Genomic DNA, 17,110 nt, shown 5'->3' on the forward strand with positions numbered 1-17,110 from the left:
TGATGAGGTAAGATAAGAAGCGATGTGAATTATGTTGTGTTTACTAGATTAATGAAATGTGACAAGTTCAAATTCCAATGCTACAGACAGGACAAAACAAAGATATTGGTATAAAATACTTTAATAAATAATTGGATTGTTCTAAGAAAAAACAAAAATTCCACTAACAAACCAAGACCCGACTGCTCTTTTGTACAAAATAATTACAATGTTCTGCACATTCAGCCCATTCTCTGGGGCTAGTGGGATTCTGCTGACTTGATATGGGTAATGATTTGAATTATTTTCTTTTTGCATCATCAAAAAATAGAAAACACAATTCTTGTCAGAGAATAACAATATTAAACTGTAAAGAACAACAAAAATCATTTTCACTACCACCGCTGAGGTAATGCTCAATTGGTTCTCTTCCTCTTTCTTAGTGCAGAAACAGAATACAATACAAACACTGGACAACCACAACAACAACAACAACAACAATAATAAAACTTGTTCCCTTCATTAGACCAGTATTGAAAGCAGAAATCCAATGCACCACTGCAGGGCTGGGTAACTGAGTGCTCATGCCCAGACAAAGATTAAACCACTGGATTGCTCTGATCATGGCCTTGAATTGAATTGTAGTTACTCCTGATTCCGACCCAAATCACGATGATAAGAGCCTGCTAGCACTGCTTCTGTATCAGATCAACACAAACCATCCATGTATTGGTACACCCCATGCCAGAGGAGGCTGGTGGGAGGAGCTATAGGAGGACGGGCTCATTGTAATGGCTGGAAGTCAAACGTGGTTTCCACATGTTTAATACCGTTCCATTAATTCCAGTCCAGCCATTATAATGAGCCCGTCCTCCTATAGCTCCACCCACCAGCCTCCTCTGACCCCTGCATTATAATAGGACATTCTAACGTTCACATACTGTAGCATAGTGAATGGGAGATGGTGAACCAGCATTCACTAGGGAAACTCCCAACCGATAGCTCCGACTTAAGCAGCGGACAAGCCTAGAACTAGAACTAACAACTGTGCTTACTGACAATTTGAAGTGTTGGAACATAATAAAATCATAAAGCAAAACAAACAAGCACTTATAATAATTTGTTTCTGTCAATGCTTTTGTGATTAAGTGGGACCCTGGATATTGTCCATAAATCTGTATAAAACCTGGCCTGTGTCAACAGACACTAATAAAACGGAATGACACAATAAAAAACCAACAAAACATTAACAATCTTATTCTTTCGAATAACTATAATAAAAAGGATCACTTAAGTTACTAAATTCAAATATACACAGCCATTTTTATATTTACATATATACATTGTTCAAAGAAACACCTTTATGGTGATATGAAGAGTTGTGAAAGGACATATTTTCCCTTTATACAGTGGGGAAAAAAAGTATTTAGTCAGCCACCAATTGTGCAAGTTCTCCCACTTAAAAAGATGAGAGAGGCCTGTAATTCTCATCATAGGTTGAGAATCAAATTGAGAAAAAAAAATCCAGAAAATCACATTGTAGGATTTTTAATGAATTTATTTGCAAATTATGGTGGAAAATAAGTATTTGGTCACCTACAAACAAGCAAGATTTCCGGCTCTCACAGACCTGTAACTTCTTCTTTAAGAGGCTCCTCTGTCCTCCACTCGTTACCTGTATTAATGGCACCTGTTTGAACTTGTTATCAGTATAAAAGACACCTGTCCACAACCTCAAACAGTCACACTCCAAACTCCACTATGGCCAAGACCAAAGAGCTGTCAAAGGACACCAGAAACAAAATTGTAGACCTGCACCAGGCTGGGAAGACTGAATCTGCAATAGGTAAGCAGCTTGGTTTGAAGAAATCAACTGTGGGAGCAATTATTAGGAAATGGAAGACATACAAGACCACTGATAATCTCCCTAGATCTGGGGCTCCACGCAAGATCTCACCCCGTGGGGTCAAAATGATCACAAGAACGGTGAGCAAAAATCCCAGAACCACACGGGGGGACCTAGTGAATGACCTGCAGAGAGCTGGGACCAAAGTAACAAAGCCTACCATCAGTAACACACTACGCCGCCAGGGACTCAAATCCTGCAGTGCCAGACGTGTCCCCCTGCTTAAGCCAGTACATGTCCAGGCCCGTCTGAAGTTTGCTAGAGTGCATTTGGATGATCCAGAAGAGGATTGGGAGAATGTCATATGGTCAGATGAAACCAAAATAGAACTTTTTGGTAAAAACTCAACTCGTCGTGTTTGGAGGACAAAGAATGCTGAGTTGCATCCAAAGAACACCATACCTACTGTGAAGCATGGGGGTGGAAACATCATGCTTTGGGGCTGTTTTTCTGCAAAGGGACCAGGACGACTGATCCGTGTAAAGGAAAGAATGAATGGGGCCATGTATCGTGAGATTTTGAGTGAAAACCTCCTTCCATCAGCAAGGGCATTGAAGATGAAACGTGGCTGGGTCTTTCAGCATGACAATGATCCCAAACACACCGCCCGGGCAACGAAGGAGTGGCTTCGTAAGAAGCATTTCAAGGTCCTGGAGTGGCCTAGCCAGTCTCCAGATCTCAACCCCATAGAAAATCTTTGGAGGGAGTTGAAAGTCCGTGTTGCCCAGCGACAGCCCCAAAACATCACTGCTCAAGAGGAGATCTGCATGGAGGAATGGGCCAAAATACCAGTAACAGTGTGTGAAAACCTTGTGAAGACTTACAGAAAACGTTTGACCTGTGTCATTGCCAACAAAGGGTATATAACAAAGTATTGAGAAACTTTTGTTATTGACCAAATACTTATTTTCCACCATAATTTGCAAATAAATTCATTAAAAATCCTACAATGTGATTTTCTGGATTTTTTTTCCTCAATTTGTCTGTTATAGTTGGCGTGTACCTATGATGAAAATTACAGGCCTCTCTCATATTTTTAAGTGGGAGAACTTGCACAATTGGTGGCTGACTAAATACTTTTTTTCCCCACTGTATGAATTGTTAAGTTCTGGATCAATTCTTTGAATAAGATGAAATGATAAAAGAAGGGCTGAAGGAAATGATGAAGTAAAAGGCATGTTAAAGGGATATACCTAAGGTCTTTAGAAGCATTGACATGTCATGGAAAATATGTTTATGTTTATAAACTAATGCTGATGTCAGGTGTTACACTGCTTATAGCTTTCGAACGGTCTTATATATAATCTTTTACATAATTTTACTTATACTAATGACATTATTATACCAAGAGAACAAAGAAAATGCCCACAGTGCGGGTTAAGGCAGATATGGACTAAATGCACTAGTAGTAATGTAGTAGTGCAACGACAGCTGCCATTCAATGGACTCTCCATAGTCCTCCAATGGCAGTGCTCTCGCCAAAGTCACATGATACACAATTTTCTCAGTGACACGCTGTGAAAAAAAGGTCTCTCCTTTAAAGGGAGCAACAATTTGTAAACAAAAAAAAGAAACAAATTCAGGTCTCTTTTTGTTGCTGAAATGTTCTTTTGCAATGCTTTTAGTAAATAAGAAGCCTCCATGTTGCAGACAGAGAATAAAGTCAAATGAAATGTAAAACATGTCTGAAATCTTTACTATTGGTGCTTGTGTTTTTCTATTAGATGGAGAAGTCATCTTTAGTTTGAGAGGTCCCACCTCTAGGCCGAGCTCATACATAATTATCTTTGACATCCACACTGAAGTTGGCAGCGTTGAGGTTTTTACACCGGTTGTCTTTGGGGCTGTACGCTGTCCGGTGGGGGGGTTTGACAGGGGCGCTACGCATCGTACAGATCACCCCCCCTTTGCCCATCACTCTGTCCTGCACTCCTGCCAAGGAGCACTTTTGTGTGGAGCACTTGTCTAGCTCCATCCCTCCCCTCCTCAGCTCCTCCTCCTCGCCGTCCTCCTCCTCCTCTTCCTCAGCCCCGTCACACGTCCGGTCTGGAGGGCTCATGAGTTTCTTGCATTCGTACTGAATGTCTTTGTCTAGGTTGTCTTTGTGCTGTGGCAAGATGACCCTCAGCGGCTCCAGCTGGTTGTTGACAGTGCTGTCCTCCGCTGCAGACTCTCTCTCACGCTCTTTCTTCCTCTTACGGGTCCACCACACACACACCACGATGCAGAAGATCCACAGCACACTGAACACCACACACAGGACTGGAACCAGGTAGTCTGGAGACAGAAAGACCATTAAATTAAACTTTACTGTCATGTACTGTAATGCTACCTAATCGAAAGCCCAGTATAAAAACATGCATACAGTTAAACCAAGTCGAGTCCAGTTACTCACCCACAGACTGGGGCATGACCTGTGTCTCCACTTTGACCTCCACCACGGCCAGCATGACGGTGCTGTTGTGTCGTTTGGACAGGGCACCGATGATGGCACTGGCAGCCTCTTGGATCTGACCATGGTCTCCATCCCGCTCCTGACCATCCTGATCATACGACTGGAGAAGAGGGAGAGAGATGGGGAAATGGTGAGTCAACACAACAGGAGAGAGGGAGTCCTAGTCCTAACTTCTCACATGCACCCCCGTAGAGCACAAAGCAGGTCTAGTTAATTGCCTAATAAGTGGACCAGAGAGTCCAGGGGGAGCAGAGGGAGATTAGCTGGATGCTGTGCACTTTAATTAGGATGAACAATGGAGAACAGGCCAGCTGTGGCTCTCTGGTGCTCCCTGGCCAGCCAGCCAGTCAGTGTGAAGAATAATAAGAGAGTCAGTCAGTCAGTCAGCAACACTCCTCTTTCTTCTCTCTGGGAAAGCAGCTGCTCATTCACACACACACACACAACTGTGACACACAGCCCCTCACCCCATTCTGACATCTAACAGCCTCTGGGCTTCAGAGTGGACTACTGTGGCCTCTTACTGAGAACACACAGTTTCTGGGTCTCCATAAAACATCTGTATTGATACAGATACATAGAGTCAGCTGGATGGGACAACTCTGCCAAACCCAGATCCACAACACAAGACTCATATTAGGTTGAAATAATACGACTTCATGATCATGTTGAGTTAAGACTATTTCATAATTGTCTAACAAAGCACAACTAACATCACTGTAAGCCTTTAGAGGGTCTATGGAGTTTAATTATTCAACTCAGTACAAAGCTACAAGGACATCAGACACACCACTCCTTTTCCTGTATGTCCCCAAACATGACTACGTCACAAGGAAAGGCCTAATCCCCTCCATTAAGGGTTTAGTGCCCTGTAGTGCCTGATTTCCCATGTCTTACTGGAGAGGAGCCTGGGTGGCCACGGCGAGAGAGAGAGAGAGGCACTCACCATGGCAACCTCCACAGCGCCACTGTTGGAGTAGGACAGGTCACAGAGAATGAGGAGCGTGTGTTCCTTAGCCAGGGTCTGGGTGATGGGAAGGTACCTCAGCTCCGAACAGATGTTCTCCACAGTGGTACCCTTTGATCAGCACACACACACACTCTATTCACTTTAATTCTCTGGCAGAGTACGGGGAAGGTGTGGTCGGAGATTCAAGTCTAGTAAAACTAAGTCAATAATCAAATATGCAAATAGAATTGTATATATTTTTTTAATTAAATATCTTACTTAATGTTAGTCAGATAATGATGTTGTACACTCACCTGTGGAACTTTGTCTCTGTTGAAGATGAGTGTGATGCGGGCACAGCTGTTGTCCAAGTAACCACTGTTGGGTTCACACTGAGTGTGGAGGGGCGGTGGGGGGTCAGGGGTGGAACACACGCCCCACTGGTGGCAGGGCGGGGCGAAGCAGGTGAGGAATTGGTGTTCTACACACTCCTGTCCTCCAGGACAAGGGGCACTGCTGTCTGGACCGGAAGCACCTCTATGGAGCAGACAGGGCCGTCGGCCACACTGCACCTGTACACACACATACACACACACACACACACACACACACACACAGAGAGAGAGAGAGAGGTCAGAGAGGCAGCTTGCACACACACACACACAGCTTCACTGTGTGTAATAAAACCATGCAAGTCTCACCTTAGAACAGTACACACTGCCGTTGACACACTGGCAGGTATTACACTCCTCCTCCCATCGACTGCCGTGAGGGAACTGCAGGCCGGAATAACGACAGGCCTTCCCGATCCCTATGACTGCAGAGGGAAGAGAGAGGAGCAGAGTTAGGACTAAGGCAATATCAGGCCCAGCCCTTAGAAACTCTTCCTACCACGCACGAGGTCAATGGAAGAAAGTTCCCATACTCCATGGATACAGTAATAAAGGTATTTTCTCTATAGCTGCAGTGTACTCACACTCCTGGCAGCGAGGCCCAGCCCGGCTCAGGGGACACACACAGCGGAAGCTGTTGATCTCATCCACACAGGTAGAACCATAAGCACAGGGAGATGACTGGCACTCATCTATGTCTGATTGGGAAACAAGAGGACATTACTACACAAATATCTCTAGTCTACTGCAAGGCACCTAGCTATAATATCATCACAACAGGGTAGGGGCTGGTTGGTTCTCATGTCTGGCATCCCCACGTGAAAAATAGACCCTCTCTGAAAAGGGGAAAAGGAAAGAGGATTGTGTCTGAGAATGTCAGACTGAACTGACCTGTTTGCAGAATACAGCTGACCTCTCCTCACAAGAGGGGTTGGAGGTTAAGATAGGCTTCCTAAAGGCTTCCTAATCTGTCCCTCACAAACAATCAGCTCAAAATCCCCCCGTCACCTTTCACCCCTGAACCTTCCAATCTGACCCCCACACACCCCTCTGGTTCCCAGGGACTCACTGATCCGGCAGTCTGGTCCGGCGAATCCCGGGGCACACTCACAGCGGAACCAGTTCACACCATCCACACAGACACCACTGTTATAGCTGGAGGAAGGAAACAGAACCACACATCAATACATCAGCCCATACCATTGGCACAGGTGCAGCAGCATACAAAAGGCTGAAGGCTTAGACTACAAAGAGAAAAAAGCCTTCACAATCTCAGGTCTAGATCCCAGCAGCAGAATCCCAAGGCAGGGGACTAGAGACAGAGACTGTGGTCACTAAAGCTGATCCCTTATCAATGTCCAGACTTCATATGCAAATCCCAAAATCACCCCATACTGTGCTGGTCCTATATGCTGTTCCCCAGCCCCCCTCTCTTGCCTACACCACCCCATGCTCAGGGGTCAGTGGTGAAGAATTGGGTGAGGGGCACCCCACCGTGCTAATCCCCCTGTCAGGGATTGTGGTGGCGGGAGCCTTTGTCCACTCAGCCCCTCTGATCCACAGGACCCTGGAATACCCAGCTGTCAGGCCCTGCACTGTTCTGAGGAGTCAGGGATACACACAATTCCCCTTTCACACATACACCTCCACGGAACAAACTTTAACAAGAAATCTCTGAGTATTAAATTAGATTTGCGAGATGAGCGGTGTGTGAGAGTAATTTATTCCTGTTTTGAAACCAGAACACTGAGAGATTATGCTCTAATATCGGTGCGTTTGGGTCTGTGAAGAGATGCGATAGCCTTATAACAGAGCGAGTAGTGGAGCCAAGACATGAAAAGTATTTAGGTTTATTCAATATGTTCAACTTACCAGGGGGTTGGGTTGCAGTCATTAGCATCTGTGAAGAGAGGGGATGACACAGAATAAAAATCAGACGCGTTTTAGTTTATGATTATAACCTGAAAATAATTAAGTAAATTGTGCTTTACTCTGAGCACATGTGGGCCCTTCCCAGCCATCCTTGCAGATGCAGGTGTAGGCATCACCCCCTCCGACACAGGTCCCGCTGTTCTCACATGGGTTAGAGTCACACGTGCTGTTCTTGCCTGACAAGATAAATAAAATATGATGAGCTTAGAACCTATATTCACATTTCTGCAAAAAAAATGACTCCTATGGAGCGTATGGACCAGAGCAGTCTATTAGATTTTCCCTTGAATGACATAGTTAAAACCAAGCAATAATGGATTCTTACCTGTGTTACAGGTGCTGCCGCCCCACCCTGAAGGACAGGTACAGCGGAAGGTGTCCCCGTGGTCGAAGCACGTCCCCCCATTACTGCAGGTACTGGAGTCACACTGGCTCTCACGTGAGTGGCAGGTCTTGCCCTTCCAGTTATCCTGGCACTGACAGTAGAAGTCATTGACCAGGTCCACACAGTGACCTCCGTTCTTACAGGGGTTCCTACTGCACTCATTCACATCTGGAACACAACCACCAGGGATCAGTTAGAGTAACACACACACCATGGAGATGTAGAGTAAAACCACCCAGGGACACACACACACATACCCATGTCACACAGCGTGCCCTCCCAGCCGTCAGGGCAAAAGCACTGGAAAGAGCTGATCCCGTCGATGCAGGTTCCTCCGTTCTTACAGGGAGACGACACACAGTCGTTTACGTCTGGGAGGGAGAGAGGAGAGACTATGAATGAGGATGGGGATGATGAGGAAGACAATGAGACTGATGAAGTCAGTGGTGTGTTACAGTAAGGATCGGGATGTTTAGTCTTATGGTATGATGATGGTGATGATTTTGATGATGAAGTCAATGATGTGTGATGATGATGGAGTGTGTGTCTACTCACTCTCGTGACAGTATGTTCCTGTGAAGCCCGGTTCACATGAGCAGGTGAAGTTCCCAGCAAGCTGGCTGATGCAGCGTCCGTGGGGACCGCACACATTGGACGAGATGTGCCACACCGCTTCCTGTGTGTCGTTGGTGGCCACGGCGACAGTACAACTGTCAATCACTGGGATCAAAACAGAAGGAATGACAAGAGACTGTTGGTGAGATAGACCTGAGAGGATTGGGTTGAAATGATGGTTGATCTTGAGGTTGACCTGAGGACTAAGCAGCTTAAGATCAGGTTTCAGTTTAGGCTAGACAAGAGAACTGCCTGGTTAGTACTTTTACAATGGGTTGAGTTATTTGAGTTGAGATGACAGCAATAGGTTTATAGATTGGTTTGTACCTTCACAGGGATTGGTCTTGCAGTGGTCCTTGAGCTCGGAGCAGGTCTTACCCTCAAAGTCATCAGGACAGGTACAGTAGAAGTCTTCCATCAGACTGTGGCACTGGGCCTTGTTCTGGCACGGGTTAGGGCTGCACGGTTTACTCTGCACCTACGAATGGACAGATGGAAAGATGAGTGGATGAATAGTTGGATAGATGGATAAATAGATAATTGTTGTGTATAAAAGACAAGATCAGATTTGTCAAAGGTCTGGACTGGACCATAGCTCACCTCACAGGTGGTGCCAGTGTACCCATGTGGGCACTCACACATGAAGCCGTCCAGCAGGGTGTGGCACCTGCCCCCGTTCCTACACGGGCCGCTGGCACAGCTGTTCCTTTGGACCTCACAGTGCCGGCCTACAAACCCCAGTGAGCAGGCACACACGTAGCCTCTTCGCCCTTCCTGTACGAAGCGTAAAGAAAAAAGTTGTCACTCAGAGGCTCTCATACCCATAATAATGCTAACCATAGATATAATATGAATGGAGGGCATCAAACACAGTGGCTAGATTGCCTTATTGAATAAAATGTCCTACCTTGCATGTCGCTCCATTCTGACACTGTCCATGGCAGCTGTTGACATCTGCAGAGGGGAAAGAAAGAACTTACTAATACAGGTCAACAGATAGGACAGGGGAACATGCAGTGGGGGCATGCATGTGATAAACAAACAAAACATAGAATGTGCAACTTGGTTAATGCTTCAAAGAAACTCAGAAGAAGATTTCTCTCAAGGTGCAGGAAGACATGATGCTGTTGGTTAGTGCATGCAGTGAAAGCCAGTGAGGTCGACTACAAAACCTTCAACGATATCTACAGGATGTGCTTCTCATAGTCATGTAAAAACACCATCCATGGATCTAGATAAGTATTTGTAGGCCATAATAAAGCAGAAAGAGAGAGCCTGAGATAGGAACAGGACAGCTTGGCCAGCGGCCCAGGTAGGTGTCGGAGCTAGCTGCAGGCAAAGGGGACAGAGGCACATGATTAACTGATACTGACTGATGTCACAGTTCTGGCCGGCCCATCCTTGAAAGCAGGCACAGTGATATCCACCGATCAAGTTTTTGCAAGAGTAAGCATTGAGGCAAGGGTTCCCCATACACTCATTAGCGTCTGCGGAGTGAAGACAGACAGACAGACAGACAGAGAGAGAGAGAGAGAGAGAGAGAGAGAGAGAGAGAGAGAGAGAGAGAGAGAGAGAGAGAGAGAGAGAGAGAGAGAGAGAGAGAGAGAGAGAGAGAGAGAGAGAGAGAGAGAGAGAGAGAGAGAGAGAGAGAGAGAGAGAGAGAGAGAGAGAGAGAGAGAGAGAAGAGAGATCTAAGAACCAGCCTCCAAGCCCCACCACCAAGCAGATCTCTACAGTGCAAGGCTACACAGAAACTAAAGCCCCTGATAATAATTATAACCTTAAACCTGCCTTTAGAAAACTTTCTCAACTTTTTGCCATCCAAAAAACTTTCTCAACTTTTTGCCATCCATTTTGCTGGCTCTGCCTCCTACCCTAAACATTTATTTCAGTTGCCTACCCTATTTCTGAACTGATCTATTCTCTGACGTCCAGAGCTTTCCCAGTGGTCAGTTCCCAAGGCAATGGTCACTAACACCCTCTCCCTGGACAGACCAGAACACAATCGCTTTTCCTCAGAGGTGAGAGGCACCTGTTGGGCTGCGGACACCCGACACCCCTCTCTCAGGTACCGCCCGCTCCCTGAAAGGGGAACCGCCTGCGCACTGAGAATAACGGACCGCGTAACACAACACCTGGAGCTTGGGTTCCTCCCTGAGCGTGTTTACAGGTTATAAAGTGTTTCCTTTCCCCTTGCCACTCAACGGAGCTAAATAGCGGTGTTGGGGTGAGGCTCTGCTCTGGGTGGAGACTAGAGTACATACCCCTTTTATCCCAGTCTGTAGCCAAAGATAACGCACTGTCAGGCTATATCAGGCCCCAAGGTTAGCAGTTGCCAGGCTAGGTGTTATTTATAGTTTTACTCAAGAAACCTGGCTCAGGTTGCACATAATATCCAGCTTTCTCCATGGACATGCATGCACCCATTTCAAATTAGTATCCACACCATAGTAATACGACTGGCTCAACAGGGTGAGAGACACAAACAACCGGATACTGGACGAGCACGGAAATTCCTGGCATAAGATCAAACACGGCTAGATTCAATAACACTTCAAGTCACATCACAACATATCACATTCACTTCAAATCAAACACTTAATTGAATTTAGCATGCAAACAGTCTCAAGTTATGCTCCCAAGGACATAATATTAATCTTTAGCCATTTGGACATGCTTTGCTCCATTTTCCCAGGCAGAGACTGTGCCCTCAGAACTCTCTAGTCTGAATGATAGGCTAAACTACAGACCACCCGCCACCTCTCTTTCCCAGGCTTACCTATCTGGCAGGTCTTCCCAGCCCACTGTGGGGGGCAGAGGCACTCAAATCCGTTCTCCATGTCGATGCAGGTCCCACCCTGAGCACAGGGGTTAGACGCACACTCGTCCATGTCTGGAACACACACACACAATGATGTACGGGTACAGCTTTGTAAAAACATGGGGGCACACACACACCTTGGGAGGGGCAAGATCGTGACTCACTGACCTTTAGCGCAGGTGGGCCCTGCCCAGCCTGCAGGACAGTGGCACTCAAACCCAGACGGGATCTCATGGCAGGTGCCCCCGCTGGCACAGGGGTTGGACACACAGGCGTGTTCAGCTGAAGATAAGGGGTAGACGTGGGGAGAGAAATGTGCCATGAGTCAGAGTGACAGATGACATAAATAGCGCAACAAAATACACAAGCAAACTATCAACTATAGAACATTGAGTATGTTTACATGCACACTAATAATTCAATATTAAACTGATTATGGCAGTAGGCCGAATATAGAAATAGTTATGTAAATACCTTACTCTGCTTATCTTAATCGGCGTAAGGTCAAAATCGAAGTAAGCATATGCCGATTAAAACGCCTGGTTTTCTGAGTAATCTTTTGAATTATTAGGACATGTAAACACCTTAATCGGTGTTCCAGCTGTGTATTTGATCTGTGCATGTGCTAGAACCAGCCGAGCGAGCCTCCCTCTTATTACAAGTGAGTTCAGAAAACTGAAAGTATGCATCTTAGAAAGAGTTTTCACATACAAACGATTGGTCCGAACTCAGAATCAAAAAGGTTTCGCAAAAATAACATATTTACTGTGGTAGAATGTTTATTTTGATAGGCGATTTTCTGCATTTATCAAAAGGCCCATCAGTAGCCTGATTTCAGATGTGTCCATGTAAACAGGATTATTAGGGAAATCGATCTTCTTGCAAAGCATGTGAACGTTTTAAACAAACTATTATATTAATCTGACTATCCACAATAATCGTATTATTGTGTGCATGTAACCGTGCTCATTGGCACTGACATAATTGAATTTGTTCACTGACTCACCTATCTCACAGTTCTTGCCTGAGTAGCCGTCAGAACAGACACAGTTGTACTCATCTGGCTCTGTGTTCATACACATTCCTCCATTCTTACATGGCTTGTTCGTCCCACAGTAGTTCAAATCTGGAGAGAATCATACAGGAAGGATTACATTTACACACTTTAATGGTCTCATATGAACACATCTAAAGGATTAGGATGGTAAATTATATGTTACAGATTAACTACATAGTCATCACACGACTTCATATGGTCGGACATGAAAGCATACTGTTACATATTGCTAAATGTAGCCTCTCCATCCACCTCTCCGTCTTGTTACTCTGAAGTGATCTCCTGTTTCTAGCAGTCACTCTTCAGTGACCTCTGTTGACCACCTGCTGCTGAGGGGAACTCAGAGGTGACCTTGTGTTGTGTGACACTACAGGGAGGTCAGAGGTCACTGTAGAGGATGTGTTAATAGTACAGTGGGCCAGGTCTGGTCTGCTCTAATGCCTCACCTTTGTCACACAGCAGGCCTCCCCAGTTCTTCTCACAGCTGCACAACCAGGGCTTGACGCAGGTCCCGTGGACACAGCCTGGGTAGCGCAGGCAGTCATCACAGAACGGACCCTGCCACCCGTATTTACACCTGCAAGACAAAACACACCATTATATCCTGATACCCATAGTTACACCTGCAAGACAGATCACAGACATCCATTAGAGACACATAGGCAATGGACCCATTGTGTGGTCATATGTGAAAAACTTGGACAGAGTCAAAGAGAGGACATTAATAAAATACCTGAAGCCCCTAGGCAAGCAGCATTGCGAGCGGAGGAGGCTGGTGAACGGTTCCCTAATCTGTTGGTTTATGGCTGCACTCTGTTATTCCAAGGCCAGCGGTAACCTTGCCCCACCTGTGCTGTCACTTCTCGCCCTGGGCTATTTAAAGACCCCTCTCCTGCAAATAGATGCCAACCAAACCCTACACTACTAGTCTATATACTGTACTGGAGTCAGTGAGTGTACTGCTGTGTGCTGTGTGCTAACATGTTCGCTAGTAAGCGATACTGCAGTCAAACACAACACGCAGTGCAGTACAACTTTGTATTGTAGTCTACTAATGTACATTTGTAAAAGTACTGAAGTGTGCAGTGGTGTGTTACTGTATACCAAACTGCATGTTAGCGTGCTGAGGTTTAGTGTAAAGCTTTATAAGCAGCAGTAGCAGTAGCAGCACTGAGAGGCCCTGTCCACAGTAAAAGCAGGGAGAGACCAAGGTGGCCACAAGGCCAGGGTGGCATTACCATTACCAAACAACCACCTCACCACAGCCCTATAATGGAGGACTCTTTCAGCCCAGCCAGCAACACCGTAAATATCCCGCTCCAGCCCAGCACAGCCAGGCCCAACCCTGTCAGACCCACACTGTGGAAATAGCCCTTTGAAGCCACACCCTCCAGATCACAGGAGGCTGATGAGGGGAGGACGGCTCATAATAATGGCCGGGTCGGAGCTAATGGAAATGTATAAAACACACGGAAACCATGTTTGAATTATTTTATACCAGTCCACTCCAGCCATTACCACGAGACCGTCCTCCCCAATTAAGTTGCCACCAACCTGTGCTCCAGATCCCTATCACGGTCAGGCTCAGGGGCTCAACCTGCCTGCACATCTCCTGCAGCCGCAGTAGCTCTCTATCTCTCTCTCTTTCTCTCTCTCTGTCTCTAAGAATTATTCACAGAAAGACTCTGGGAAATAAACAGTCTGTTGCATGCAGATTGAGGTCCCTTACATTTTTTTGACATGGATAAATTAAATCGTGATTAATCACAAAGACTCTTTCGATAAACTCGATTACATTTTGAATCGTTTGACAGTCAGTCGTGGTTGCTCATGGTCACGTGATGATGTAGCACCACCTGCGACTACAAAATTAAGTTGGCCCTCTTGGTCGAACGGTCAAGACATTGGCTTCTCCCATGGGACACCAGGGTTCTAATACCGGCAGTAACAAAAGTGCACATGTAAACTTATAATATCACATGAGAAATGTTGGGAAACCACGTGTCTGAGTCATGACTCTCATGTGAGTTTTCCCCACGTGACATTTTTCACGTGATTTGTTCATGTGAAAAATTCATGTGAAAAGTTACACGTGTCCGAAAACCTTTTTTTTTTCATGTGTTTTTTTTGTAAGGGGGAGGTAGGTTGTGAATGCTCTGTGTGTAAGGAAACCAAATACCACCAACACATTTTTTGTTTTCCTCCGCAGGCACCAGGCATGTAATGTTACTCCAGGAGAAGGCGTGTTGTTTGTTCACGGTCGGGAAACACACAGACTCGTCCTGAACTTCAAATCACATGTCGAGGCACATTCTAGTCTGTTCCTCTCTTCCAGCCATGAAAAATTCATTATTTTATGAGATGTGAACTAAATCCAACCCGTCTCTCACTCACGGCTATCCCTATTGAACAGATCCATAGGTGTGGTTCAGTATGCACCTCAGAGAGATGCACAAGACGGAGGTCTTACAAGAGGATTTCACATGGAATACTTGGTTGGTTCAGCCATGCAGAATAACATGTACGTGACTAAGGCTGCTGGATGGAGTCCATACTCCCATGAGGGGTATGACAGCCAAAACAGGCCCAGGATAGGAAGAGGTGATTGGGGCTGCAAAGTAGAAATGGGCAGGGGGCCCTGACACACCGCTGGAGGAGGGAAGGAAACGCTGTGTGAAAAACAGGCCACGGCTACAGCTACAGGCCAGGTCTGGGACAGGAAGAAGAACAATGGCTCCTGAATCAGACTGGAGTGGGGGGGTGGGGGTGGGGGGGGTGGTAATACACTCTATGTTCCATAGAGAGTGGGGATAGGGAGGGGGGAGTGTGGGGGTCGAGCTCTGGTATGCGATCAACCCCCCATGTCATATCATTATCATCCTCATTGAACTCAAAAAGAGCTACAGTCCATTACCCAGCCAATACAGTGGCTTGTGAACGTATTCACCCCCCTTGGCATTTTTCCTATTTTGTTGCCTGATTTTTTGGGGGGGTTGTATCATTTGATTTACATAACATGCCTACCACTTTGAAGATGCAAAATATTTTTTCTTGTGAAACAAACAAGAAATAAGACTAACAAACTGAAAACTTGAGTGTGCATAACTATTCACCCCCCCCCCCAAGTCAATACTTTGTAGAACCACCTTATGCAGCAATTACAGCTGCAAGTCTCTTAGGGTATGTCTCTATAAGCTTGGCACATCTAGCCACTGGGATTTTTGCCCATTCTTCAAGGCAAAACTGCTCCAGCTCCTTCAAGTTGGATGGGTTCCGCTGGTGGACAGCAATCTTTAAGTTATACCACAGATTCTCAATTGGATTGAGGTCTGGGCTTTGACTAGGCCATTCCAAGACATTTAAATGTTTCCCCTTAAACCACTCAGGTGTTGCTTTAGCAGTATGCTTAGGGTCATTGTCCTGCTGGAAGGTGAACCTCTGTCCCAGTCTCAAATCTCTGGAAGACTGAAACAGGTTTCCCTCAAGAATTGCCCTGTATTTAGCGCCATCCATCATTCCTTCAATTCTGACCAGTTTCCCAGTCCCTGCCAATGAAAAACATCCCCACAGCATGATGCGCCACCACCATGCTTCACTGTGGGGATGATGTTCTCGGGGTGATGATAGGTGTTGGGTTTGTGCCAGACATTTTCCTTGATGGCCAAAAAGCTCAATTTTAGTCTCATCTGACCAGAGTACCTTCTTCCATATGTTTGGGGAGTCTCCCACATGCCTTTTGGCGAACACCAAACGTGTTTGCTTATTTTTTTCTTTAAGCAATTGCTTTTTTCTGGCCACTCTTCCATAAAGCCCAGCTCTGTGGAGTGTATGGACAGATACTCCAATCTCCGCTGTGGAGCTTTGCAGCTCCTTCAGGGTTATCTTTGGTCTCTTTGTTGCCTCTCTGATTAATGCCCTCCTTGCCTGGTCCGTGAGTTTTGGTGGGCGGCCCTCTCTTGGCAGGTTTGTTGTGGTGCCATATTCTTTCCATTTTTTTAAATAATGCATTTAATGGTGCTCGGTGGGATGTTCAAAGTTTCTGATATTTTTTTATAATCCAACCCTGATCTGTACTTCTCCACAACTTTGTCCCTGACCTGTTTGGAGAGCTCCTTGGTCTTCATGGTGCCGCTTGCTTGGTGGTGCCCCTTGCTTAGCGGTGTTGCAAACTCTGGGGCCTTTCAGAACAGGTGTATATATACTGAGATCATGTGACAGATCATGTGACACTTAGATTGCACACAGGTGGACTTTATTTAACTAATTATGTGACTTCTGAAGGTGATTGGTTGCACCAGATCTTATTTAGGGGCTTGATATCAAAGGGGGTGAATACATATGCACGCACCACTTTTCCGTTATTTATTTTGTATAATTTTTTGAAACAAGTAATTTTTTTCATTTCACTTCACCAATTTGGACTATTTTGTGTATGTCCATTACATGAAATCCAAATAAAAATCTGTTTAAATTACAGGTTGTAATGCAACAAAATAGGAAAAACGCCAAGGGGGGTGAATACTTTTGCAAGGCACTGTACACCCAGACACAATTCTCAGTCAAAGGGATTTCAATTGAAAAGGGAGTAATATTCTGGGATCTTATTAACATGGACACAG

At 45.6% G+C, this 17,110-nt stretch overlaps 1 protein-coding gene across 1 annotated transcript in view; it reads right to left on the reverse strand.

The window, feature by feature from the left end:
- Window positions 1-2,866: 2,866 nt before the first annotated feature.
- The window catches only part of LOC311102772 (protein jagged-2-like), a 36,795-nt gene continuing 22,551 nt past the window's right edge, over window positions 2,867-17,110 (reverse strand). Inside the window, exons 6-24 of the mRNA XM_084144174.1 lie at window positions 12,938-13,068; window positions 12,441-12,560; window positions 11,603-11,716; window positions 11,393-11,506; window positions 9,521-9,567; window positions 9,214-9,387; window positions 8,941-9,091; window positions 8,554-8,718; window positions 8,256-8,369; window positions 7,939-8,166; window positions 7,673-7,789; window positions 7,554-7,581; window positions 6,751-6,836; window positions 6,266-6,379; window positions 5,991-6,106; window positions 5,604-5,861; window positions 5,287-5,418; window positions 4,281-4,440; window positions 2,867-4,162 (exon numbers count right to left, since the gene is read on the reverse strand). Of these exons, the coding sequence (XP_084000300.1) occupies window positions 3,657-4,162; window positions 4,281-4,440; window positions 5,287-5,418; window positions 5,604-5,861; window positions 5,991-6,106; window positions 6,266-6,379; window positions 6,751-6,836; window positions 7,554-7,581; window positions 7,673-7,789; window positions 7,939-8,166; window positions 8,256-8,369; window positions 8,554-8,718; window positions 8,941-9,091; window positions 9,214-9,387; window positions 9,521-9,567; window positions 11,393-11,506; window positions 11,603-11,716; window positions 12,441-12,560; window positions 12,938-13,068 (2,875 nt within the window). The 3' untranslated portion in view covers window positions 2,867-3,656. The remainder of the gene's footprint in view (window positions 4,163-4,280; window positions 4,441-5,286; window positions 5,419-5,603; window positions 5,862-5,990; window positions 6,107-6,265; window positions 6,380-6,750; window positions 6,837-7,553; window positions 7,582-7,672; window positions 7,790-7,938; window positions 8,167-8,255; window positions 8,370-8,553; window positions 8,719-8,940; window positions 9,092-9,213; window positions 9,388-9,520; window positions 9,568-11,392; window positions 11,507-11,602; window positions 11,717-12,440; window positions 12,561-12,937; window positions 13,069-17,110) is intronic.

Source organism: Coregonus lavaretus (assembly GCF_964263955.1).
Source record: "Coregonus lavaretus genome assembly, chromosome: 27".
Classification (NCBI taxonomy): Eukaryota; Metazoa; Chordata; class Actinopteri; order Salmoniformes; family Salmonidae; genus Coregonus; species Coregonus lavaretus.